We start from the raw sequence: 13,293 nt of genomic DNA, 5'->3' as shown, positions 1-13,293 counted from the left end.
TTCTTAACTAGCACAAAGGAAAACTCTTTACATTTGATAAGGAATGCCAAAAACATTAAACCTTCTATTGGATAGCAGAGTTCAATTTCACCACTACTTAGCTTGATGATATTTTAAGGTCAGGTCTCCTGGCATACACAACTAATCATCATTCAATACTGACTGCCAAATGTTTGAGCTCACTTCTCTTAAAACAGTATTCAATTATAAGATGAGAACAATTTATCTAAGTAACCTGGAAAAACATAAACTCTGGTGGCATTAAGGTCCTTCAAGGTGATTATTTCTCACTCGTAATGATTCTAAGATATTAAAACTCATAGATCATATGATCTGATATACTCTAATTGAAAAGCAGTAGCTATAAATCTTCACTCAAAAATGGATACTATCTTCATTTACTGACAGAAGTATACAATCACTTAAATTTCTTTTTATGAATGAAACAAAAAAGTGAGGGAAAAATAATGCCTTTGGCACACACTGGGAAAAGATTTCAATGGAGAGAGGGAAAAAGAAAAAGAGATGGGAGAGAAAACTCTTTATCTATCCTTCCATCCACCTATCCATCTACCCATCCATCCTTAACAACTTGCAAAATAGGACAACCAAATGATTTATTTTTTAAAATTTTGCCCTGTATCTCAAATAGCATTTTACAAGGGAGATCATGAAACTAAAAATCATAATTGCTGAATGTTATCAGATTTTTCTGAATGCTTAATGCCTAACCCAAAATCTGGTCATGAAAGAAACAGATATCAATTTGCCCTCAAAGTTTAAGTTTGCTACATGATCTCCACTGGCTTCTTCAAAATTTCAAACTTTCTTACATATAGTATCAGAGGTGGAATTTCAGCATATAAATAATCATGGAAACTAAATTGATTAAAATGCTCTGTATATTCATGATAATAAAATATTACTATATTTAAACCCTATATTGCTTACAAAAATCAGGAAAATGGCACTAATTCAAAAACTATGACAAACTTGTTTTTGGAAACAGAATGGCATACACACTCCATTCTTCTTATTATTATTCTTATTATGTACCAGAAAAAATAGCACTCCTTTATTAAAGCCATTAAGATAGGAATATATTTTTAAGGTCTGTCAAACAATATTTCTGAATGCTTTGTTTTTAAAGTCAAAATCATATCTTTACTTTTAACAAGAATTCACCTTGTTAATCATATCTTTACTTTCAACAAGAATTCCAAACTGCTTCATCCTGCCTTTATATTCGCATGCATCTCAGTGGCTGACTTTTATTAAATTTTTATATAAATTACACCTTTACCTTAATATACATCTCATATCATTACTTGAACATATTGTTGTAGAAAGAAAGAAACTAAATTGTTGAGCTCAGAATTAATTTCTTAGCTCTAAACACAGTAACTGCTGCCTATACCTCCTAGAATTCTGTAAATAAGTTGGGCTCCCTGATGTTTCTGTACAGTCCCTCTGGGCAGTCAGCTTTCCCATAGCCAAAACTGTTATGTTTTATACCTATACATATTAGATGTCAGTTCAGTTTTATCTAAATTGTCCCTAAAAGTAAATGTAGTGTGTTTGGAAATGTGTATGTTCACGACTATCTGTGGTAGTGGTTTTTTTTTTTATTTTTTTAATAAACACCTTATTTTAGAATAGTTTTATATTTACAGAAAATTTATAAAGATAGTTCATAAAGCTCCCACACACCTGACACTCCTTTTCTAGTACTAACATCTGTGATAGTTCTTTTAAAGACAAAATAAACCTGAACAATTATGTTACTTGCTTCATTTTCTTTTTTAAAAATCACATAAATTCCACTTTATCTTAAGGATTGGCTTTATTTTCATTTACTAAGGAGTTTCTAATGCAAGAACCCCCGAGTAGCATAGAAGAGGGCAGAGTGCAAGTCAGGGAATGCTACTCCAAGGATATGCACCGATTATTCTGTAAGTCAGAAGTCAGGAAAACAGATGAGTCAAGCAGATGCTTTTCTTGAGAGATACGAAAACTTGAAAAGGGACAACTACCTGACTGGAGCCCATACTTCACTCCTTCCTTCTTACTTGAACAGGATGCCCCTAGAGAGATCACCAGCCAACATTCTTACTTAGAATTTAGGATGCATTTCCTATGGCATGTTTGTTGTTAAGTGGTGATTGCACACAGTTGAATTAATACTGATTATGATGCTTTGTGTACATTCTAGAATATATACATTTTTGTCTTCTGTCCCCACAACTTAATTACTATTTCTAACATGGCTTTTATGGGGAAAGAACATCCAAGTTTCCCAATGGCTTACAAATCATTAGCATATAATCTAATGATAAATATGGAGAGCTTGTATGTAAATGCAATGTAGTTTTGCTCTCATCTCTTAAAGAAACTTTAAGTTAAAATAATTTTATTACTTTTTGCACACATATTTGCTATAAGAATCATACTTCATTGATGTGTTATCACACCTCTGGAAGTCCCAAAGATCAAAGTTTAAGACAAAGCTATAAACTCAATGTAGAGAAAACTTCATTTATATATTTTACTGTATTATTTCTTACCAATAGTAAAGTACCATGGAATTTTTATTTAAAAATATATCCAGTAATATAAAGTTTTCATTTTAAAACTTTTACCTTTAAATTCTGTGTAATTGCATGTCCAAAGATGAAAAAAATTAGTATTTAATGAGCTTTATTGATCTAAATGATACTATGCTGCTTGGGTTGTATTTGAAATCATAAGATTTCTTATCATGCCTATGAAACTTCCTTCATTTAATCTAGCTACCTAAAGGAAGCAAAAATCCCTTAATCATAAAATTAAAGCATTCCACTATGCTTTCTATTAAGTTGTTTTGCCCCATGAATCACTGTCTATTTTAATTTATTCTTTTAAAAAGAAACTAAATTACTTAACTTGCATTTATCATCACAAGCTTCAGTATAGCTAAGCATGGGATTGATTTCAGGGAGTGTTTTTTACACATGATGGTCACTATCAAGAAAAAGAATATCTAAGCAATCAATATTGAAGAAAGAATAAAAGGCTTGGACAAATAAAAGAGATGATACCTACTTTTCCTCTAACATTTTATATATCCAATAAGCTATTACCCATTAAGAAAAGCCATAATCCCTGGAAAGGATCGCCTCTGAAAGGGTTTTGGCAGTCTTGTGTAATACTAAATGTACTGTTGGATCACTATTGCAGAAAAACAGTTGTCCTGCTGCATTTTAGTGATCTGACACATTGCCAGAGGAATAAACAACTCTTTTAGCCAACAGAAATGTGATGTAGCTGCTGCCTACACATTCTTGTTTTAGATCTTTGGTGAAAAAAAAAAATACTATGTGTATTAAATACGATTTCCTTCCATTATTTTTATCAAAAAATAAAAACAAAATGAGAACTAAATTATATTCTTAATGGCATAAAAGAAACACTTTAAAATCAAAACCTATTTCATTATTAAAACTTATTGTCTGTCTGTATGTATGTATATACCTATTAACACACAAAGATGCATACATGCATTTCTATTTTTGATTACCATCATTCTATTTCACTTCAAAAATTAATTCAATGCAATTACATATGGTAAGCAAACAATGTCCTTTTTGAATCATCTTTTTGAAAGATTTGTTAAATTTACTTTCATATAAACAATATTTATTGATTATTTTGGAAACCGAAGGACTAACAAAAGCTCGACAACTCTACTCCAATTATACAACACCACTATACACTTTCAATTCCATCTAGGGTAATATACCTGCCTGTATACCTTTCCTACTCATAGATTTCAAGTCTTAACAAAAGTAGAAACAATGTCAAAATGGATTCTCCTCCAAGGGAAAAGAATGTCATGGGAGTCGGGACTTTTTTCACATAAAACATTAAATTACAATTTGTGTCTGAGCAGCAACACACCTCCAAAAATAATACAACATTTATCACAAAACACATATCATAGACACTAGTTTTGGTACAAACCACTCCATACAGCTACTGTCAAATCAGTACACTGAAAAACCTTATTAGAAATTCTATGGTCCTTTCTTACTCTGTGAATGACACTTCAGGGCACCACAACCTCAGGACTCTGCTCCACCGTTAATTTCTTCCAAATACATTTGGCAAAGCAATGAGAAACATCACATTTTTCGCTTAATTTCTGAAGAACATCACACCCTTTAGAGAATATGTTCTTGAAATTTAAAAATTAAAACAAAAACCACTTATGGAAAGGCACAGAGATCCAAAAACTTCTCTTAAAAAGTATAAAGCCTTCAACTAATACATTCTTGTAAAGTTACACATACACACACACGCATATGTGCACACACACACACACAAACATTTCTGTATCTCTAAAATCTACTACAACAGAATAAAGCCAATTTTTTTGCAGTCGCTTCAAATGTGATAACAACAACTCACACCTAATTCTAGCTCAACTTAACTAATTTGGAAGTATTATAACACACTTTAACAAAAACCTTGGAGAAAGACTGCAACAAATACTTAAAACATCAAACTAAAGCTTCACATAACTTCAAAGTAAAGTGAAACTCATATCCAGCTCTCAAAATATTAAAACATGCTCTCGCCTACCTTGACCTTGACCATTCCCCTGCTGACTCCAAAATATCACGGTCATCATTAGCAGTTTCGGCGTCCACGTCCACATCCTTCTGGTAACACCTCCTTGTCTTCTGGCCATTGCATTTTAAACTGCATATTCAGTGGGATGGGTGTGAAAAGTATAATAAATTACAACCTTAAAAATGTATTACCATTCAAATCCCGTATCTAATATGCAATGTGTATTTAAAAACTATCATGCTCAGATGGAAATATATTTGAAAATCACGTGTCTCTTTGGGATTCTCATAATGATGATTAATATGAGAACTCGTTCATCCTCAGCCTCAAATTCCAAACATGTATCTAAATGATATTTCCAATGGCACTTTGCAAAATAAGCCATTAAACCTGTGCATACTTAAAAAGTATTACCAAAATATCTACTGGAAATCAGGCAAAAAATTGTATATGGACACTAGTTATAACTTGTTATTTGAGGTAAATAGATACACCATGGCATCTTTATGCACACATACAAAAATGACTTTTCAACACATTTATGTAAATTTGACCTAAATATCTCCTAAAATATTATTGAATTTTGAATTTAATGTTATTCTAGTTATATCAGTAACTTTAACTACATAAAGAGATTAATCACATCCACAAAACTAATCTTTTATACTTAAAATTGAGAGTAACATTATAGAAGCCACAAAACATTTGCAATTCCAATTTCATATATCTGTATACAAACCAGGCACTCTCATATACTCAGATAAAATATGATATCTCACACAAAATAAAATGTACTTGAATGCTTGTTTTCACACTGGTTAATAATGAAAAATTAAAATGCTGAAGTGTCTACCAAATAGATTTTATTCTTATAACTGAATGATGTATAGTAACTCAAATGAATAAACTAAGCCTCATGTATCAACATGAATAAATGTCAAAAATAAAAAGTTGAACAAAATTAGCAAGTTGCAAAATAATAGGTTCAATACTATATACTATATATTTTCTATGCAATATAAAATTGTTGAAATCATATATTTTTGTATATGTATAAATATTTACTTCAACATGATAATGCATAAAATGGTAAACACCTCCAAATCCCAAATTAGTAAATTACAAGATTACAATTTAAATAGGTATCCAAAGGAAACTTCACTCAAAGATTACCCCAAATCCCAATTTTTCCAAAGTTGACAAAGTATACAGTTAAGGCAAGTAAATTTAAAGATTTCCAGAATAAACCCTCTATTCAAAATGCTACATAGTTATAATTCTAGCAGACTTGGAAGGAAATCTAGGCACCCAGAATTTTTTCTTCTCCCTTTCTCCCACATCAAGAAAGAAGGGTATTTAATTATTCATTTTGTATTACTTCATACTCACAATATCAGAAATAAAGGGAAATTGAAGGACCATCTAACTCATCCTCCTCATTTTAATTTTTTTAATGTTTATTCATTTTTGAGAGAGATAGAGACAGAGCACGGGTGGGGGATCATTCTCCTCATTTTAAAAGAGCAAACAGTCCAAGAAGCCTGCAATGACATCTCCAAGCTCAAGTGTAACAATTCAATGATGACAGACGATGATAGTGTTAGTACTAATAATATTCCTTGAAAATTTTTTGTATTCCAGGCTATCTTATTGTGCTAAAAACCTTGTATTTCTTGTCTCATGTAGTTCACTATGAACTAAGCAATTTCAAAAATCACCATTTCATAGCTGAGAAAACAGAGGCTTAGAGAAAAGACACATAATTCCCAAGTCATATTATTAACAGCTATCATTGTTGTCACTTGAGCCAAAACACAGAGACTTCAGAGCCTATGTTTTGAACAACAGATTAGTAAGCAGAAATGTAGCCCTAAGTCTAACTATAGTCCATCAAGCATTCCAAAAAGAATACTGAGAGGAAAAGGAGATCTCCTGCATATAGTAACTCATGTATTCATTCCAAATAAACATCTTCAAATTGAAAATCATTAAAACACCAGTTGAATGATTACAGTTAATCTCTTAAAGTATAAACCCTTTCCAGAGAATTTGGGGTGTCCAGGACAAATCTCCACCCTCTGCCAACACACATTAGTATTGCTAATAACTTTACATTGAAGAATAAGATGAGTAATAACAGAAAAAAGCAAAGGCGATGCTTCGTGATTTGCTTAGGGAGCAGGGTAGGAAATTGTTGTCAAAGACCAACTCTAGTGATGTGTGTGTGTGTGTGTGTGTGTGTGTGTGTGTGTGTGTTCATGTGTGTGTGTGTGTGTGTGTGTGTGTGTGTACATGTACACATTCTTTTGGCCACTAATTTGTAGATCTTTGTCCTCTCGAATCACTGCATAACATTTTTATCTGGTATCAGCAATGTCAAAATTCAGATTCAAATCACCCTTCAATGGATTGCTTTGGCAAATTTATTCTTATTTAATATTTCCTGAACTTCTGCTAGCCTACACACTACTGAATTTAAATGGTGCCTGTGGCAGTATTTGAAAAATCTAAAAACACTCTTCAGAAAGGATTGGCATATAAAACACCAGTTCCACTATATATTTTAGTAAAATTTTAAAGAACAGATGGCTTTCAAATTGTTATTGTAATCAAAATAAAATGTAACCTTCCTCTCTGAGTTGATGTTTATGGAAAACTAATATATTATAAATGCCAAGTGACTATGATGTGTTATCTATATACTATTCCTGCCATTCTATAAATATAAAAATCGTAACTTTCTAAGAAACTTTTATATAAATTAACAACTGTGCTCACATAACATAAAGTCAATACTTCTTTTATTTCTATGAAAGAAAAACAAAATAACTAAAAAAGAACATGCTAGATGAACCATAGTAAACAGTCCAAGAAGTAACATTGACCATAAGACATGCCATGGACTTCTCTAAATCTCTTTTTGTAACACTATTTTCATGCATTTGACAATAAAAAGTAGATGAACAATGTCAGTGTTAAGTACTTTTACTTGTGCCTGTTACTTTTTAAAGATTGGAATAAGTCCTAAAACATGGATAATTGGGTCCATTGTGCTTTTCTGTCTGAAAATAGATTTGATATTCCCTAAGTGGAGAATAATTTAAGACTTCAGGTTGGTAATGACTATATAAAACACCTGACTCAATCGTCTTCCTATGACTCTTCATGTTGAAGGCCACCAAAGGAAAAAAAATAGATGTTAGGAATGTATTATGTATGATTTCTTATTACATGTAATAAGATAATTAGTTGGGTGTGCAAGGATTTTGGAGCAAACAGCACTATGGGATTGTGTCCTGGAGTATGAAGACTCAAGGTATATTTACAAGGTGTCGCTCTGTCGGATGATGCCCACAATGGTACCACTTGTCTGAGGGAGGCTTTACACCTACGGTACCAACTAGGGAGGGCAGTCTTGAATTAAGGATCCTGGCTATAGAACACCTACTATCAACACTAGTGGAAGTTTCCATTACAGAACATCTCTGCATTATCTCTGCAACTTCTAAAATTCTTCTGCCCACTCCCAGTAGTTCCACTTCTCACATGGATTTTCTAGATGTTCTCTTCCACCCCAGCCAGCAGACCCGACCAGGCATCCTTGGTTGTATGTATGCATGAAACTGGTTCTTCAGTGAAATCTATTTCTGAATCCAGATAAGTAATGCCCCCAGACTTGTCATTCCATTATCATCTCTAGGCTGTAGCTCCAGCCAGTTTCTTGTGTAAGATTTTACAGCAGCTTCTTCAAAGAAAAAAATCTCCTCTGGAACAGTTTTCTTGTTAAGACCCTAACTTGGCAATTGAAGTGCTTCTCCATTGAGAGAGTTAGGCTGTGCCAAAAAGCCTCCAGGTTGATGCTTCTTTTGCTTAACTTCTCCATTAAAAGACAATCTCTCTCTCTCTCTCTCTCTCTCTCTCTCTCTCTCTCTCTCTCTCTCTCTCTCGGCGCCTGGGTGGCTCAGTCGGTTAAGCGTCCGACTTCGGCTCAGGTCACGATCTCGCGGTCCGTGAGTTCGAGCCCCGCGTCGGGCTCTGGGCTGATGGCTCAGAGCCTGGAGCCTGCTTCCGATTCTGTGTCTCCCTCTCTCTCTGCCCCTCCCCTGTTCATGCTCTGTCTCTCTCTGTCTCAACCCTTTTAAAACTAGAGACCAAAGAACCAAATGAGATCAGGAAGTGACCATAGCTCACAGGTCATCAATTCTTCTTCTTAGCATATTATAGGAACACAATCTAAGCCAGAAAAACATAGAGCCCATTATAGTTCTTGAGTTCCAGTTATTAACATTGATTTTTTTCAATGGGAAATTTTTATTAGAAGCCATCACATGACTTACATTCAGTAATAACTTAGGTTAAGATATATATTGGAGTCTCACTTTAACATTGTCCTTGAACTGGGTGCCAGACTCATTTTTAAAAGGGCCCTTTTTGACATTAGTAAATTCTTGTAGGTAGGATCTATCTCAGTCCAAAATACACCTGGTGTGTAGTGATGATGGCCAAAGTTCTGTATAATCCAAATTAATATTGCGATATGTGTAAATATAAGTGTACATATAATAACATTAATACATTTATATTTATTTTATTTTTCAACAGTATAAAACTTTGAAGCTGAAAATATTACTGTAGGCCACCATGCTTTAGAATAAAAGCCCAGGCAGTGATAAGAAACTTAGATGCTGACCCCATTTAATATCTTGACAAATTAATTAATCTTTTTTAGATTCAGTCTCTACATATGTGACAAATGAAAAAAATCTCTAAAATTCCTATAAGCTATAAAGTATTAAAATTATACCATGTCATTAATTCAAGAGAGAGACTGATAAATAGTCTGCATTTTAAAAAACCAACCATCTTGAAATATAACATAGCATGCAATTCTGTCCCAAAATGTGGTCCACAAATGTTCTACTTCAGAATAATCTAGGATACCTGGTAAAAGGTATAGTCCTACGTGTCACTGTGGACACACTGAATCAGAATTTCTGGAGATGAAGCCTTGGAATACACATCATAATAAAGCCCCCAAATAGTTTTTAGTCATAAAGCTAGGAATTTGTGGTTTATACCATCCCACTTAAAATTATACATAGATTTAATAGAAATCCATAGTCTTCCTAATCTTAACGATAGAAACTCTATATTCAGACTGCCTTTTCAGAAAAACACAACATAAGTAGTGACTAGTCATCTACGTCTAATTTTGAATAAATATGCCCAAGAGACCTAAAACAAGTTTAGTAGTAATGTTCCTATTGTTTGAGATCCCAAAGGAACCACAAGAGCCGAACGTCTCTCCAGAGAGGCAGAGTGATCTTCCTAAACACGATGGAATTACTGAAGAAGCATAAATCCATTTCCACATATCCTGACATCCTCTCAGGTGGACTTAAGGCTGAGTAATCTCCAGACCAGATTCCCTGACCTCATTAAGGTAGGACAAGGAGACTCTGAGATTTGGAAATTAAGGGAAGTGAATAGTCTATGGACACCACCAGACACAGCAGATACCAATTGAAAAACTGATTAATTCACTCAACAGATATGTGTCAGATAGCATACTAGTTACCGAGCTACTGTCGTGAACAAGAACGCCAGAGTCCCTGCACTCATAGGGCTTGAATTCTATAGAGAAAGTCAAGTGTGGAAAACCCAATTAAAAGAAGAAAATAAATCACTGCAAAATATGTCCATATGCAATATCAAACCAACAGCTGGATGACAAAAGAGTCGGGTGGGTGGGGGGACATCTGACTTGAACCACTTCTTCAAGTGATAATATTTAAGCTTAGATCCGAAAACAACAAGAATTAGCTTTGCATACAACGGGGAGAGTCTCTTAGGAAATGAAACCAGAATTTTCAAGAACCCCGATATAAGGACAATCTTGGCATATAGAAGTAATTAAGAGCTATGAATCTCATTGAAGTGAAGCAGGAAGAAAGACTGATGTGGTGTAACTGAAAGATAAGATATGAAACTATACAGAGATATTATTGGTAATGGCATAGAAAGTGGGTTTTAGTCCAAGTACATTGAAAGAGTAGGAAGAGACATGAACTGATAAACACTTTAAGAAATCACTTTGGTTTCTATGTGGCTAATAAAGTATTGGGAGTTAAGAATAAAATTAGGTAGACTAATGAGGCAGGATAACAGAGATGTTAAGAAAGAACCAAATTTGGCTAGACTATACATTAGAAATAATAATCAGTGGGAAAATTCTACATATATTTGGAAACAAAATATTTTTAAATGAATGTTGGATTGGGTATTGTGAGAATACAGAGGAAGAATACAAAAATTATCATTAGCTTCTGCCTTAGTTATCTGAATGGTTAGTGGTGCCATTTTCTGGGACATGTTTTCTCTCAAGTATCCATATGCTGCTGTCAAAGGAGGCAAGGACCTTCAGAGGTAATATCTGGGTCAGACTCTAAAATGGAAAATTACTAGCTCTTTAGTATAGAAATGGTGTTTAGAGCTTAGAGAGTGTGTATGTGTATGAAGAGCAGAGAGATTAGAATGAAACCCAAGGAAATATCAATATTTAGTAGTAATGAGTAGAGGCCTAGGAACACATTTTCCTATTAACGGTTGGGAAACGTACCTTAGGATATTTGCAAGGGAGTGCCACAGATGAACCATGATATGTGCACTCAAAATGGTGGAAAATGAAGACATCAGAGTACTGATGAATTGTGAAGAAACAACAAATGCTATGGTCTAGGACGAATGTCAGTGAAGATGAAGAATCTTAGGCATGAGTTAATAAGTTACGAGCAAATGAATTAGAAGAGGAATGAAGTCCAGTTGGTGGAACATTTGCCATTAAGATCTTGGTGGTACAAGCACTGGTGTGCAAAAGATAGATTTGACCATGAATTGGTAACTAAAGTGGAGGAAGGAAATGAAAAAGAAATGGAGATAAGGATGTCAAGACGACAAGTGAACAGGGCACTTTGATGATCCTTCCATTTGGATGTTGAAGTCACTGAAAATGATACTAGGACTTAGCTGAAGTAGATTTTGAAAAAGGATGAAATAAAGTCTTAAATAAATGGCAACAGTGACCAAGAGATCTGTTTGTTATCAACAATACACAAAGAACATGACTAATATTTCCAAAGTGTTTTCGTTTCAAAGGAACAGTATGATTTGCAACAAGGAAAGAAATTAGCAATATGAAAGCTATAATGAAGAACAAGAACAACTTCTGGCCATAAGGCATGTGAGGGTGGGAAAAAAAAAAAACAATGTCTATTTGCGAAGGCTACAAAGTTACCCTTTGGTGCCAACCAAGTTTTATTTTAAGAGAATTAAACAATTTAACAGTTTTAACAGTTTCCAGTAGCTTAGTATACTACATAAAATTAAGAGTTTACACAGAAGTATAAATCCCAACATCATATATCTCAAAATCTCCCAAACCAGGTAATTCCTTGTTTTTCTAAGTTTCTCCTTATACTACGAAAGTCACTTTGTCTTATTCAGTGAACAGTATTAGTGCACTAACACACACACACACACACACACACACACACACATACACACACACTCAAATGTACACATCTTATTTAGCTGCAGATCTCATTTTGAAGCTACATTCAAAGTAAATAAATAATTCCATAATCTTCAAGCATGGAGATTGAGGAAATGGAGCATGTCTTTTTATAAAAGAAGTTAACCTGAGTACAAGAAAACTGTAAGAGTATCCAATGTTGGAAGCTGACTTAGCTGAGTCACCTGTGCCACCAGCAAGGCATGTAAAAGTAAAACAGTGCTAGCAGAGTCTTATAAAGGAAGTAGAAGCCACCTAACTGAGGTTCAGCTATTAAATGCCTGGTCAAGATATAGCACCTAGATGGGACTTCACAGGTTCAAATTTTATAAAGATGAATACTTGTTAAATTAACAGATTTATTTAAGGAGAAATAGGAAGATATACTGTCTATAGTATTGGATAGATGTAAAATGCTGTCTAGGAAAATAGCTTGCATCTTTGAATTGTTTCTTCTTTGACATAGTTAATTTAGAAATAAAAACCATGGGGTGCCTGAGTGGTTCAGTCAGTTAAGCATCCAACTTGGTTTCTGTTCGGGTCATGATCTCACAATTTTGTGAGCTCGAGACCCACATTGGGCTCTGTACTAACAGTGAGGAGCCTGCTTGGAATTCTCTGTCTTCCTTGAGAAAAAGGAAGTGCCCTTCTCCCACTTGTGCTGTCTCTGTCTCTAAACAAACAACAAACAAACAAATAAGCAAACTTAAAAAAATAAAAACTATGAAATTAGAAAAAAAACTATGGGATGAGCGTGGGTGTATGCATGTGTGTGTGTGTGAGTGCATGTGTGTATGCATTCGCCATAGATCTTCAGCCATCACACTATCTTCTAACTATGGAATTCAAATGAAACAAATACAGAGCAATTTACTTCAGGGCAAGCTACTATGAGTGAAAAAAATGAGAATTTGTTAAATCAATATAGAATGTCCTTGCTTTCCATAGTTCTGAGAGTGTGTGGAAAAGTCCAAGTAATCAATCTCTCTGCTACCTGCAGCCATCATGGCAGTCAAGAAATTCCACAAGACACTCTTTACATGTGGATTTGGAAAAGAGAATAGAAAAAACTGTTTTGTTGTACTCAGTATTCTATGTACAACATACATTTT

General features: G+C 34.0%; 1 protein-coding gene across 1 annotated transcript in view; it reads right to left on the bottom strand.

Annotated features, from left to right (window-relative positions):
• The window catches only part of ROBO2 (roundabout guidance receptor 2), a 1,749,879-nt gene that overhangs the window by 1,720,253 nt on the left and 16,333 nt on the right, over window positions 1-13,293 (bottom strand). Inside the window, exon 2 of the mRNA XM_040484189.1 lies at window positions 4,621-4,740. Coding sequence (XP_040340123.1) covers window positions 4,621-4,729 — 109 coding nt within the window. The 5' untranslated portion in view covers window positions 4,730-4,740. The remainder of the gene's footprint in view (window positions 1-4,620; window positions 4,741-13,293) is intronic.

The sequence above is a fragment of the Herpailurus yagouaroundi genome, unplaced genomic scaffold, assembly GCF_014898765.1.
Source record: "Herpailurus yagouaroundi ecotype Mexico unplaced genomic scaffold, PumYag 162, whole genome shotgun sequence".
Taxonomy (NCBI): domain Eukaryota; kingdom Metazoa; phylum Chordata; class Mammalia; order Carnivora; family Felidae; genus Herpailurus; species Herpailurus yagouaroundi.
This window is presented reverse-complemented; position numbering and strand designations above follow the sequence as displayed.